At 37.5% G+C, this 14,958-nt stretch overlaps 1 protein-coding gene across 1 annotated transcript; it reads right to left on the minus strand.

The window, feature by feature from the left end:
* Nucleotides 1-11,446: 11,446 nt before the first annotated feature.
* Nucleotides 11,447-13,978, minus strand: LOC103604262 (T-cell surface glycoprotein CD1a-like). Its single transcript, XM_008588831.1, has 5 exons — nucleotides 13,918-13,978; nucleotides 13,334-13,600; nucleotides 12,353-12,631; nucleotides 11,893-12,171; nucleotides 11,447-11,541 (listed from the first exon to the last, which is right to left on the minus strand). Exons 1-5 carry the CDS (start codon nucleotides 13,976-13,978, stop codon nucleotides 11,447-11,449), a joined length of 981 nt encoding a protein of 326 aa, XP_008587053.1.
* Between the last annotated feature and the right edge of the window lie 980 nt (nucleotides 13,979-14,958).

Here is a 14,958-nt window from a genome sequence, read left to right on the forward strand (position 1 = left end):
TCCTTCTAGGCTTCCTATTTGTTCATATATAGTTCTTCATAATAGTCATTATTCATTCTTTCTATCTCTGACATATAAGTTGTTATTTCTCCTCTTTTTATTCATTGATCCTTTTTTCTCCATTGTATTTATTTCTTCTGTGATATTTATTTCTTTTCTTCTACTCATTTTGGGTTTGGCTTGGTCTTACTTTTCTATTTCCTTGAGGTACACCATTAAATTGTTTATTTAATGTCTTTCTACTCTGTTTTTTATGTATGTGTTTATTGCTATAAACTTCCCTCTTAGCAGTACTTTGCTGTGTCCTATAGGTTTGGGTATGATGTGTTTCAATTTTCATTTGTTTCAAGAAATTTTTTAATTTCTTCGCTTACCCATTGGTGATTCAGAATTTAATGTTATGCATTTTTACATTTCTCAGTGTTTCCTTTGATTGTTCATTTGTAGTTTTATTCCATTATGGTCAGAAAAAAAATACTTGACATGAATTTATTTTTTTCTAATTTATGAACTCTTGTTTTGTGGCCGTACATATGGCCTATCCTGGAGAATGTTCCATGTGCTAATGACAAGAACATGTATTCTGCAGCTGTTGGATGAACTGTTCTGTAAATATCAGTTAGTTCTATTTGGTGTAGAGTGTAGTTTAACTCTGATGTTTCTTTGTTGGTTTTCTGTCAAGATGGTTAGTCTATTGCTGAAAGTGGGGTGCTGGAGTATATTATTGTTATCATCCTGCAATGGATTTCTCCCTGTAGATCTATTAATATTTGTTTTATATATTTGAGTGCTCCAGTGTTGGGAGCATATCTATTTATATATTTTATATTCTATTGCTGAATTGATCTCTTAATCATTATATAATAACCTTCTTTGTCTCTTTTAACAGTTTGGGGCATAAAGTCTACTTTATCCATATAAGTGTAATTACTCCTGCTCTTTTTTTGGTTTATTTGCTCAGAATATATTTTCCCATTTCTTTACTTTCAGTCTATGTGTCTTTGTTGATTAAGTGGTTTTCTTCTAGTAGCATCTAGTTGTCTCTTGCTTTTATTTTATCCATTGAGCCACTTTGTCTTTTAATTGGACAATTCATTCCTTTAACATTTCATATTATCATTGATAGGTAAGGACTTACTACTTCCATTATATAATTTGTTTTCTGGTTACTTTATAATTACTCCAGTTTTTATTCCTTTCTTACTGTTTTCTTTTGTGGTTAAGTCATTTTGTTTTCAGATAGTATATTTTAATTCCTTGTTTTTTTATTTTTAGTGTATCTATTGTAGGTTTTTGCTTTCTGGATACCATGATGCTTAGAAGAAACATGTTTTTGTTCCAAGTTATAGCAGGTTATTTTAAGCTGATGATGACTTAACTTTTACAGAAAAAGAGACAGAGAAAAAAAGGCACAAAACTTAAAAAAAAAATCTACACTTTGACTGCATTTCCCTTAAATTTTAACTTTTTATTCCCTATTTTTACACATTTTTATACTGCCTATTTCTAGACAATGTTGTAGTTAATATCTGTTTTAATAGTTTTGATTTTAGTCTTCAAGCTAAAAATATGAGTACTTTACACACCATCATTACAAATTTAGAGTATTCTGAATTTTTCTGCATACTTACTTTTGCCAGTAAGGTTTTCTATTTAAGAAGTCTTTTTTTTTATTACACTTTGGCATCCTATTTTTCAGCTTAAAGAGCTCCCTTTGGCATTTTTTGTAGGACAGTACCGGTTGTAATGAATTCCCTCAGCTTTGGTTTGGCAAAGTCTTTATCTCTCTTGTTTCAAGTATGGTCTTGATGAGAATATTACTATCAGCTGATTATTCTTTTCTTCAGCATTTTGAGTACATGATACCACTCCCTTCTTGCCTATATAGTTTTCACTCAGAGGTCTGCTGACACACAATTTTGGGCTTTTTAATGTTATTTGATTCTTCTCTCTTATAGAGTTAGGACCCTCTCCTTGGCCTTCATCTTTGAGGGTTTAATTATTATATGGCTTGACGTAGACTTATTTGGGTTGAATCTGTTTGGATATCTTTGACTATCCTGTACCTGGATCTTTATATCACTCTAGGTTTGGAAAGTTACCTGTTATTATTTCTTTGAATAAATTTTTTTTGCTATGCTCTTTCTCAACTCCTTCATGAAGGCTTGTGACTAAGGTTTGCTCTTTTGAGGCTATCCTCTGTCATTGTAGAATTTTTCCATTTCTTTTTATTGTTTTTGCTTTTTTCTCCTCTGACTGTACATTTTCTTCTGGTCTTTCAAACTAACTTATTTCATCTGCTTGATTAATTCTTTCGTTGAGAGCCTCTGATGTGTTCTTCAGTTGTGCCTATATATATATGCATGTATGTATGTATATGTATATGTATATGCATGTATACACACACACATATATTTATATATATCTTTTACTACAGAAACTCCAGAAATTATGTTTGAGTTTAATAAATTCAGTCTCCTTAATAAATTTCTCACATCCCTAGTTTGCCTAGTATTCTCACAATACAATATACTGTCAACTTTTTCCATTCCAAAACCATAGGAAGTTTAACATCAGTTCTACCTTCTTTAAAGTCCACTTTCAAACCTTCCTCACATTTTATAGCTGAAGTCTCAATTCTTTCTTAAGATTTTCCTTTAGAGGAAACTTTTTTTCCCATAACATGAACCCACTATGGCTGAAGGCAAAGTGTTGCTTAGGAAACAAATAGGAATCTATAACAGGAGAAAAGAGAGAATTATATTTATCCTATGTTGAAAGTGTATAAGGCTCAGAAATAGGGTAGGAAAAAAATAATTTTAGAGATTTCATAAAAATTGACTTGGTGAACAGAAAAGCTGAGAAAGGCTACAAAAATTTTTGAAGTTTGACTCTTCATGATTAAATATGAGAATGAAAAGAGGAACCAGGTCAGGAAAGATATGAGTAATTATATTTTCAATGTCTGGAACCATGGCTGTATCTCATATATGTAGGAACCTCTCTCAGTGAACATGTTAGCCAAATTTCTGACTTTGAATATAACAGTTTTAAAAGGACAAAGAAATAAAAAAAATCAAAAAAATTTACAAAATTAACAAAGCTAACAAGAAATATTGAATAGTATTAAGTGAACAAATAGCCAAGTTATGGGCATTCAAGAAGGATAAGAAAACAAAAAAGATATTGAAAATCTCTTTAATGAAATAACAACTAAAAGCTTCCCTCATTTTGGGAAAGATGTGAACATCCAAATCCGAGAAGCTCAAAAGTGCCCACATAGTTTCATCCCAAACACATCATTCCCAAGACTCATAGTAGTTAAACTATCCAAAGTTAAAGACTAGAAACCACAAGCCCTGCGGTACTGGTGCATGAACCAGCAGGTAGGCCTTGCTGCTGCTGCCACCTGACTCCATCCCTGTCCTGGCTAAGTGCATGCAGAGCAGGGAGACATCCAGCTGGAGAAGCGGAGAAGTGGAAGGTCCGTGGAGACCACATGCCCTGCAGTGCCGGTGCATGACCCAGGAGTTAGGCCTCACCGCCACCGCCTGACTCCATCCCCAGCCTGGCCGAGTGCATGTGGAGCAGGGAGACATCCAGCCAAACAGGCGGAAGATCCACAGAGACCATGTGCCCTGTGGTGCAGGCATGTGATTCAGCAGGTGGGCTTCACCTCCGCTGCCCGACTCCATCCCCAGCCAGGCCGAGTGCATGATGACCAGAGAGGTGCCACCCCAGAGAGGCCTGAGACCAGAGGTGACCATGCACCCAAGGCACTACTGGCCAACCGAGCAGATACTGAGGCAGCCATACCAAATTGGCTCCCCCAGCAGCATCCTAGCTAGACAATAGTGTTAAACCACTGGACTGTAAAATCCCCTGCCACAATGACTAAACATCAAAGGAAAGATACCAGAAATATGAAAAATTGAGAAAGTACACCACCAAAAGGTAATAACTCTCAAGCTCTAGATCCTACAGAACAAGAAGCCCTTGAAATATCTGACAAGGAATTTTGAATGATAATTCTAAGGAAACTAAATGAGATAAAAAAAAAAAAAAACTCAGTTAGACAACATGATGAAATGTGGAAAAGTATATAGTACCTGAATGAAGAAATGTACAAGGAAATCAATGCCCTGAAAAAGAATATAGCAGAACTTGCTGAGCTGAAGAATTCATTCAGCAAAATAAAAACACAACAGAGAGGTTAACCAGCAGGCTTGCAGAAGCAGAAGAGAAAACTTCTGACCTTGAAGATGGGCTGTTTGAAATAACACAGGCAGACAAAAAAAAAAAAAAAAAGAATTAAAAAAATTGAAGAAAATCTAAAAGAGATATCAGACAACCTTAAGTGCTCAAATATCCGAGTCATGGGTATTCCAGAAGGGGAGGGAAAAGGAGATTGCAATGAAAACATATTCAACAAAATAGTGGTAGAAAACTTCCTGGGTGTAGGAAAAGACACAGATCTTCAGATTCAGGAAGCTCAAAGATCCCCAAATGTATTCATCCCAAAAAGGTCTACTTCAAGACATGTTATAGTCAAATTGACAAAACTCAAAGACAGAGAAAATCTTAAAAGTTGCAAGAGGGAAACATCAAATCACCTGTAAGAGAGCCCCAATCAGATTAACATCAGACTTTTCATCACAAAGCCTAAAAGCCAGAAAGGAATGGGATGATATATTCAAAATACGAAAAGACAGAGATTGCCAGACAAGAATACTTTACCCCACAAGGCTATCCTTCCAAAATGAAGGGCAAATAGTATATTTCTCAGACAAACAAAAACTGCTGGACTTCACTACCACACGACCAGCCTTACAAGAAATTCTCAAGGGAATACTAGGTTTGGTACCTGAAAAACAACTACCACTGCCATAAAAACTCAAGAAAAATCAAAACCCACTAGTGTAATAAAAATGGCATCCATGAAGAGAAAACAAACAAACAAAAAGGCTACAGACAATCTAAGGGAACCAACAAATACAGAAAACAAACAGTAAATCAGAAAGGAACAAAAGACACTTAAGACATCCAAACAAAAATCAATAAAATGCTAGGATTAAATCAATACTTTTCAATAACAACTCTTAATGTAAAAGGTTTAATTTCCCAATCAAAAGACAGAGACTGGCTGACTGGATTAAAAAGGAGGACCCAACTATATGCTGCCTTCAAGAGACAGACCTCACCCATAAAGACTCACATAGACTAAGATTGAAAGGATGGAAAATGATTTACCTTGCAAACAGAAATGAAAAACAAGCTGGAGTAGCTACTCTTATATTTGATAAAATAGACTTTAAATTAAAAACCATAAAAAGAGATAATGAGGGCCACTAAATAATGATAAAAGGATTGATTCATCAAGAAGACATAACAATCATAAATATATACACACCCAATGTTGGAGCAGCCAGATTTATAAAGCAAACTCTATTAGACCTAAAAAAGGAAATAGACACTAATACCTTTATAGCAGGGGACCTGAACATCCCACTGTCAATATTGTACAGATCATCTAGGCAAAAAATCTGCAGAGAAGCGCAAGATCTAACAACATTCTAGATCAGTTGGACTTGGCAGTTATTTACAGAACATTCCAACCAACAACCTCAAAATATCCATTCTTCTCATCAGCACATGGATCATTCTCCAGGATAGATCACATGTTAGGTCATAGATCAAGTCTCAACAAATTAAAAAAAAATTGGAATCATCCCATGTATATTTTCAGACCACAATGGATTAAAATTAGAAATCAATAACAAACGAAATTCTGGAAACTATACAAACACATGGTAATTAAACAGCATTCTACCTAATGACATATGGGTCCAAGAAGAAATCAAACAGGAAATCAAAAAAATTATTGATACTAATGAAAATAATAATACATCATACCAAAACCTATGGGAAACTGCAAAAGCAGTATTAAGGGGGAAATTTATCACATTAAATCCTTACTTCAGAAGAATGGAAAGATGGCAAGTGAACAACCTAATACTTCACCTTAAAGAACTAGAAAAACAAGAATGATCAAAACCCAAAGTTAGCAGATGGAAAGATATCATTAAGATCAGAGTAGAACTTAATGAAATTGAAACCCAAAAAACATACAAAACATCAATGAATCAAAAGGTTGTTTTTTTGAAAAAATAAATAAAATTGACAAACCATTAGCACAGCTAACTAAAAAAAGAAGAGAGAAGATCCCAATAAAAATTAGAAATGAAAAAAGGTGATATTACAATTGATATATCTGAAATACAAAGAATCATTTGAGACTACTGTAAAGAAATAAATGCCAACAAACTTCAAAATCTGGAGGAAATGGATAAATTATGGACACACACAAGCTACCAAAACTGAGCCAAGAAGATGTAGAAAATCTGAACAGACCAATAACAATAAAGGAGATTAAAGCTGTTATCAGAAGGCTCCAAACAAAGAAAAGCCCAGGACCAGATGGATTTACAGCAGAATTTTACCAAACATTCAAAGAGGAATTGACACCAATTCTCTACAAACTATTCCAAAAGATTGAAACAGAGGCAATTATCCCAAACTTGTTCTATGAAGCAAACATCACGTTGATACCAAAACCAGGTAAAGATACAACTAAAAAAGAAAATTACAGGCCAATATCCTTGATTAATATAGATGCAAAAAACCTCAATAAAATACTAGCTAACAGAATACAGCAACACATATCCAAAATTATACACCACAATAAAGTGGGATTCATCCCAGGGATGCAAGGTTGGTTCAACACATGCAAATCAATAAATGTGATACACCATATCAATAAAATCAAGCACAAGGAACATATGATCATCTCTATAGATGCTGAAAAAGCATTTGATAAAATTCAACATTCATTCATGACAAAGACCCTCTATAATTTAGGTACAGATGGAAAATATCTCAATGTAATTAAAGATGTATATGATAAACCCACTGCCAATATCCTTCTGAATGGGGAAAAACTGAAAGCTTTTCCTTTAAGAACAGGAACTAGACAAGGATGCCCGTCTCACCACTCCTATTCAACATAGTGTTGGAAGTACTAGCCAGAGCAATCAGAGAAGAGAAGGAAATAAAGTGCATCCAGATTGGAAAAGATAAAGTCAAACTATCCCTCTTTGCAGATGACATGATCCCAAATATTGAACAGCCTAAAGCCTCTACAAAAATCTCTTGGAGTTAATAAAGGATTTCAGCAAAGTAGCAGGGTACAAAATCAACACACAGAAATCAGTAGCATTTCTATTCTTCAATAGTGAACATGCTGAAAGAGAAATCAAGAAAGCTTGCCCATTTACAATAGCCACCAAAAAAATAAAATACTTAGGAATTGAGTTAAACAAGGATGTGAAAAATCTCTTTAATGAGAAGTACAAACCACTGCTGAGAGAAATTAGAGAGGATACACAAAGATGGAAAGATATCCCATGCTCTTAGATTGGAAGAATCAACATTGTGAAAATGTCCATACTACCCAAAGGGATATACAAATTCAATGTAATCCTCATCAAAATTCCAATGATATTTCTCTCAGAAATGGAAATAAAACTATACATAGCCAAAGCAATGCTGAGCAAAAAAAAAAAAAAAAAGCTGGAGGCATAACACTACCTGACTTTCAACTATACTACAAAACTATAATAACCAAAACAGTATTGTACTGGCATAAAAACAGACACACCGATCAATGGAATAGAATAGAAAATCCAGAAATCAACCCACACACCTACAGCTATCTGATCTTTGACAAAGGCACCAAGCCTATACACTGGGAAAGAGACTGCCTCTTCAGCAAATGGTGCTGGGATAACTGGATATCAATATGCAGGAGAATGAAACTAGATGCATATCTCTCTCCATATACTAAAGTCAACACAAAATGGATTAAAGAATTTAATATATATCCTAAAACAATAAAACTTCTTAAAGAAAACATAGGAGAAACACTTCATGAAGTAGGACTGGACACAGACTTCATGAATACGACCCCCAAAGCATGGGCAACCAAAGGAAAAATAAATGGGATTATATCAAACTAAAAAGCTTCTGCACAGCACAAGAAACAATTGACAGAGTTAAAAGACAACCAACAGGGCTGGCCCGGTGGCGCACTGGATAAGTGCGCCGCTTGGGAAGCGCGGCGGTGCTCCCGCCCGAGGGTTCAGATCCCACATGCAGACCGGTTCCCGCTCACTGGCTGAGCGAGGCACGGGAGCAATGCCAAGGGTTGTGATCCCATTGCCGGTCCCCGGTCCAGTACGGGGGCAACACTGAGGGTTGCGATCCGTTGCCGGACACGGAAAAAGACAAAATACAAAAAAAAAGACAACCAACAGAATGGGAGAAAATATTTGCAAAATATACATCTGACAAAGGTTTAGTATCCAGAATGTATAAGGTACACAAACAACTTTACAAGAAAAACACAAGTAACCCAATTAAAAAATGGGCAAAAGAGCTAAATAGGCATTTCTCTAAGGAAGCTATATGAATGGCCAACAGACATGAAAAAATGCTCTACATCACTCAGCATTCAGGAAACAGAAATGAAAACCACACTGAGATACCATCTCACCCCAGTTAGGATTGCTAATATCCAAAAGACCATGAATGATAAATGCTGGCAAGGTTACAGAGAAAAAAGAATTCTCCTACACTGTTGGTGGGATGGCCAAAGTTGCAGCTTCTATGGAAAATGGTTTGGAGGTTCCTCAAACAATTGCAGATAGATCTGCCATATGACCCAGCTATCCCACTGCTGAGAATATACCCAGAAGAGTGGAAATCATCAAGTCGAAGGTATATCTGTTCTCCAATGTTCATCGTAGCACTCTTTACAAAACTAAGAGTTGGAACCAGCCCAAAAGTCCATCATCAGATGAGTGGATATGGAAAATGTGCTATATCTACACAATGGTATACTACTCTGTTATAAAAAAGAATGAAATACTGCCATTTGCAATGAATTGGATGGACCTAGAGAGAATTATATTAACTGAAACAAGTAAGGCACAGAAAGAGAAATATCACATGTTCTCACTTATTTGTGGGAGCTAAAAATAAATAATTACACAAACAACTGGGATTGGGGAGTGAAGAAGATACAACAATTACAATTCTTTGAAGTTGATATAACAGAAATACAGAAAGGACATTGTTGGTAGGGAGGGGGGAGAGAGATGAGGGAGGGAGGTTTTGGTAATTGGCCACAATAATCAACCACATTGTATATTGACAAAATAAAATAAAATTTAAAAAAAGTTAAAGACTCAGAAAGAATTATAAAAATAGCAAGAGATAAACATCAAGTCATTTTTAAGGGAATCCCCACTAGACTAACAGCAGACTTCTCAGCAGAAACCATGCAAGCCAGGAGAAAAGTGGCTAATATATTCAGAATACTGAAAAAAATATATTTCAAACCTAGAATATTATATACAGCAAAGGTAACCTTCAGGAATGAAGGAGAAATAAAGTTTTTCTCAAGCAAACAAAAATTAAGGAAATTCATCATCACCACCAGTCTGACATAACAGGAAATACTTAGGGGAGTTCTACATCTAGATGAGAAGGAATAATAACAACAATCATGAAAACTCCTGACAATATAAACCTTAGTGGTAGATAAACAAATTAGAATCAAAAGGGAACCAAACTATATCAATACAGAAACCACCAAACTGCAATGATAATAGAGGAAGAACAAAACAAAGGACACAGAAAACAACCAACAAAATGACAGGAGTAAGATCTCATATATCAGTAATCACCTTGAATGTAAATGGACTAAATGTCCCACTTAAAATACATAGACTGGCTAAATAGATTTAAAAAAAATAATGACCCACATGACCCATCCTTATACTGCCTACAAGAAACACATCTAGTCTACAAAAACACACATTGACTGAAAGGGAAGGTATAGAAAAAGATAATCCATGCAATAGAAAATGAATGTGAGCAGGTGTAGCTATACTTATACAGATAACACAGACTTCAAATCAAAACATGTACTGAGAGACAAAGAAAGGCACTATATAATGATAAAGAGATCAATACAGCAAGAGGATATAACAGTTATAAACATATATGCACCCAGTGCTGGAGCTCCCAGATATATAAATCAAATATTATCAGATATAAAGTGAAAGATAGATATCAACACAGTAATAGCTGGGTACTTTAACATTCCATTCTGAGAATTGGACAGATCATCGAGACAGAAAATCAACAAGAAAATATCAGATTCAAACGGAATCATAGACCAGATGGACCAAACAGACATATACAAAGCATTTCATCCAACAGCTGTAGTAAACACATTCTTTAGATCAGCATGCAGAACATTTGCCAGGATTGACCATATATTAGGCCACAAAATGTGATCACTGCTGCTTGTCCCTGAACCACACTAAATACCAACAGCCTATATCTTCCCTTGCTCCTTTTGTTCTGAATGCTCGCAACAGTAGTTTCACTCTAATAGCTCTCAACAGTTGAATGATAAGAGTGGTAGAGGAAAAGATGTATTTCTCCTCAGGGGCTCAGAGAAGAAATTACGGAACAAGGAAAGTGCAAAGTTTCTTTGCCAAGTGACAAGACTTTTAAAAAGAAGAGCATCAAAGGTCTCAACTACTACAGAAGTGTCAGGAAGGAAGAGAATGATGACAAATTTGGCATAAATTCAACACAAATTTTTATTGAGAACATGTTATATGCATGAAAGACATTTCACCAAGGATACATACATTAAAAAGACATGTGATTTGCTCTCAAAGAACTGAAAATTAGAAGGGGAAAAGGGAGCTAAATAACTGCAGTGAAGGATAGGGAGGAGGGGTACAGTTACCACACTACAGTGGAAATGTGGTGAGAGTTCATACGAGGAAGAAACTGCTTTCCACTTGCAAATCAGTGAAGGCCCTCTGGAGGGAATGACATCTAAAATGGGCCTGATGATCCACTAATTTTTGAACATGCGGAAGTTGCTAGGACCCCATTCTATTAAGAGTTAAAATATGAATCTTACTGCTCCAGAACCCAGATTAGAACAGCAAACCCTGCAAAATTACAGTTAGTTTATATGAGAACTGATCATTTAGCAGAAATAAAAAAACATCACCAAAAGTTTTACAATGATAGTTGAAAGGACATCATCCCCATGTTATGTTCAGTTGTGTCCTGATTCCCTGGGCTGCTGGGTTCTCATTCCAAAGGGAGAAGCACGGAGAAGAGGCTCACAGCATGTCCTATATGAACTGTAGGAAAACAGAGATGGAGTCACTCAGCATGAGGCGGAGGTGAGAATTAAGGAGGGAGAAAGAGTAGAACTGGAAGGAGAGGGAAACAAAAAAAGATGGGAAGACCAGTGGGGAAAGAGGGAGGGTCAGGAAAAATGGATGGAAAGAACTCACCAGCGCTTCCAAAACCAAAACGCAAAACCAGTCAGAAGAGCCACAAGCACTATGACTGTTAGGAAGATCAAGGCCAGGGAGTTGTAATGTCCTGTGGATTTGGGTAGACACCAAGGATGTTATTTCAAATCTCCAGCCTGTTTTAACCCATTCACTATATTTTACTGCATTTCCCTGGGCTTCATAAGCTCATTTGAGTGTCTAACTCACCAATGTCCTTTCTTTCTATTTCTCTCTCATCCTTCCTCAGATATGAATCCTTCATCTAACACTTGATATCCTCCTGCATGTACAGGACCCTCATTATCAACACTTCTATTCTTTACATTACCTATTTTTCTTTCTTTTGGATATCGACACCCTAATCACGTTGGCTGGCCCTCCTGCTCCCACTGAGGACCTCCTGCTCCCATTTGCACCCTGGGTCCCAGTTCCTTCTCACCCCAGGAAAGGACGATGTCCTGGCCTCCTAGACTGCTGTGTTTCACCTGGCATGACAGGCCAGCCGCCTCCCCAGCTGCCACATCCAGAGTTACTTGGAGATACCATGTCCCATCAGCATTGGGCAGGACGTCACCTCGCTGACTGCCTGGCTGCTCCTGCTCACCCCGTGTCCACATCACCCACACAGGCTTTGGGTAGAATCCTGAGACATGACACACCAGCAGCAGACGGCCAGGACCAGGACTGGGGCCACTGGACAGCCAGGTCTCAGGTCTTACTGCAAAGAACAGGAAAGATATTCTGACAAAAAGACTTACAGGCTCAGATATCCACACCGGTTTTGCTAGACATATATTTCCCACTTCTGGAAGGCTTCTTCTTATCTTACATTTGAAAGGGATGATGAGAAAGTATAATTTTAGAATAGAAAATTCTTGGGGGAAGGGTGCAGAACTGACCTTGTCGCTGGAGATCTGCCTTCCCTGCATCAAGAAGACCCAAGATGAAACGTAGGCAGGTGTCACCAATGAGCTTATGTACTAATTTCTTCATGAGTTGGTACTGATTAAGTTTTCTGACAATAAACTGGGCACTACTTCCACCCATTGGGGATGGCAACCATGAATTATTCTGGAAGCTCAGGAAATCTGATCCTTGATAAGCTGACTGCAGGAAGCTTACTGAGACGCCCTCAGGATCCAGCTCACAGCCCGAAGTCACTTGAATCTCAAAAGGATCTGGGGAAGAAGGGTTATAAATTAGAGGAAAGAAGGAGTAAATAGGATTTTTTTTTAAGTGAGTGGAAAAAAAAAAGATGACAGAAGCAGAAGTGAGAAGTTTGGGGGATTTGAGGGAATGGAACAAAGTTTGGTTGGATTAGAGGTTCAGAGAAAGGGGAATAGGAGTGATTGGAGGTGAAGGAAAAGATGAATGACATAAGAAAAAGAAATTTTATTCAAAGGATGTGATGTGAATGGTGTTGGCAAGGAAGGACTTCAGGTTGGAGAGCTAGAACGATAACAACCTAGGTGGAATATAATGCATGAGTCAAAATGAGAGTATAGACAGAGACTGCTAAAGAGATTGAACATGGGACAAAATCACACTGTAGAGAGTTAATCAGAGAGTGAGGAAGCTGAGGATATCTGGTTGGAAGCCAGGGAAAAGTGTGGCCACAAAATACCTCTAAGAGAAGCTAATAAGCCATAACCCAACAATCAATGAAAAAGTAGTTCATAAATGGCAGAAGACTTGAAGTGTTTGAAGAATCATGGTCTGTCTTATAGCCCCTGCGCAGAAGGGTGTGATTGTAGCTTAATGGTAGGGAAAGTGGAGTAAGGTTTAGAAGAGAATAGAAGCGGTTTCCTAGTGAAATAAGAAACCGTTGAGACACCCTACATACCCACCTCAACACTCCCCATTGAGGGATCTGAACTCACATTCAACTTGGAGCTGATGGGCATAGCTGTGCAATTGCTGAATAAATGCAACAAGGTACACAGGGTACAACTTTTCCAGCTGCATCAACTCCTTCTTGCTGAAGTTGCCCCTGGACCAGGACTGCAGGAAAATCAAGGTGCCAGATTTGCTGTCCCAACTAAGAGTCTGCAACTCACCCAACCATCCTGAGAGAAGATTCTGTGTCCAGGAACGGTTATAAAAGGAAAAGATATGGATGAGACGGAAGGACATTGGCTCCTTATAACCTGTGGCAAAAGAACAGATAATAGAGGGAGCAAAAAGGCACTGAGAATGAGAGAGAATGCAGAAATACAGCTGCTAGAGGCAGGGAACTCAGAATATGAAGAGAAGAAGAGCCACAGTTATCTTAGCAGACGTTTCCTTGCTACAGGGTCCCACATCTTATCAACACCCTCTAAAGAGCCCAGGGACCTAGAGTCAGGGACACTCAGAGTGGAACCAGCTTGGAACACTTACTCTTCAGTTATGTGCTGAAAAACCACCCCACAGAAACACACACGCACCCTCTTGTGCACAACTGGGCAGTTGCCAGAGTTCTTACCGTACTCATTGTTACCGCCTGGGAGAAGAACAGCCAGCAATGCAAGTAGCAGAAACAGCATTTTATCTGCAGGTGTTGTTTCTTTCTCTCAGAAAAGTTGGTACTTGGTTTCTGTTCTAAACAAACTTATCCCACGATATCTCCATTCAGACTTCCTTCTCCAGCTAACAGACAAAACTCTCCTGTCTATCACAACAGGAACAAAAATTTGCTCCTTCTGAAAACCCCGAGCCTCCCCTTCAGTTTCTCATTTCCTCTCTGGCTTGGAGCTTCTCTCTTTTTCACCAACTTCCATCTGTTCACCTTCCCTAATTCGACTGCTATGGAACAAGTCTTCTGTGGAATTGGGAAGTTACTTTTCCACTAGAGAATTCTTTTTCACATCCATACAATAAAAGCCTGAAACTTATTGGCTCCCAGTATGATGCTACCTAAGGTTCTCTAGTCCCCTCTCTTTTTAGTCACTCTGCCCTTCTCTTGCCCTTTGATATCCCTACTTGTAGTCTTACCCGTGTCATCCCAACCACAGCGGATTCACATCTCTGACTTGTCACTGGCTTTTTAACATGCTTTTCCAGAATCCCCTATGATTTCCCTTTGCAACTGTATAAACTACCATCAGTTTAATATGATCCTTAGAGAAGAGCCACAAACTACCCGAATATTGAAACATACAAAAAAACAAACAAACAAAAAAAGAAAACTTCCTCTGTTTGACTTTGCTAGATATATATTCACTCATCACACAGTCATTAAGCACCTGCCTGGAACCAATCATCTTGCTATGTTTATGAATATACAGTGGTTGCCATTGCAGCCACTTTATTCAAGGAGCTTTTAGTCTACTTAGAAAAAAAAAACACACATCAACAACTATAAATCTTGGTTTGCTGCATTTTATTGTAACATAGCAATTCTCTGGATACAAAATAAGCCCAATTGAAACAATACTTTCTTAAGTGGTGCCCCTTAAGTGATGTTTGCTTTTTCCTAATCTTGACTTCAGTGGTTGCCATGGGGTCTTGGTATTGGTTCTATAGT

The sequence above is a fragment of the Galeopterus variegatus genome, unplaced genomic scaffold (genome assembly GCF_000696425.1).
Source record: "Galeopterus variegatus unplaced genomic scaffold, G_variegatus-3.0.2 Scaffold5055, whole genome shotgun sequence".
Taxonomy (NCBI): domain Eukaryota; kingdom Metazoa; phylum Chordata; class Mammalia; order Dermoptera; family Cynocephalidae; genus Galeopterus; species Galeopterus variegatus.

Excerpts from the sequence above, each read along its gene's own strand:
- LOC103604262 (XM_008588831.1), bottom strand. The coding sequence starts at position 13,978 with ATGCTGTTTCTGCTACTTGCATTGCTGGCTGTTCTTCTCCCAGGCGGT. Across the intron at positions 13,601-13,917 it reads AGGCGGTAACAATGAGTACG|GTTATAAGGAGCCAATGTCC; the intron begins GTAAGAACTCTG and ends CTTTTGCCACAG. Across the intron at positions 11,542-11,892 it reads GGACATCGTCCTTTCCTGGG|GACATTACAACTCCCTGGCC; the intron begins GTGAGAAGGAAC and ends CCAAATCCACAG.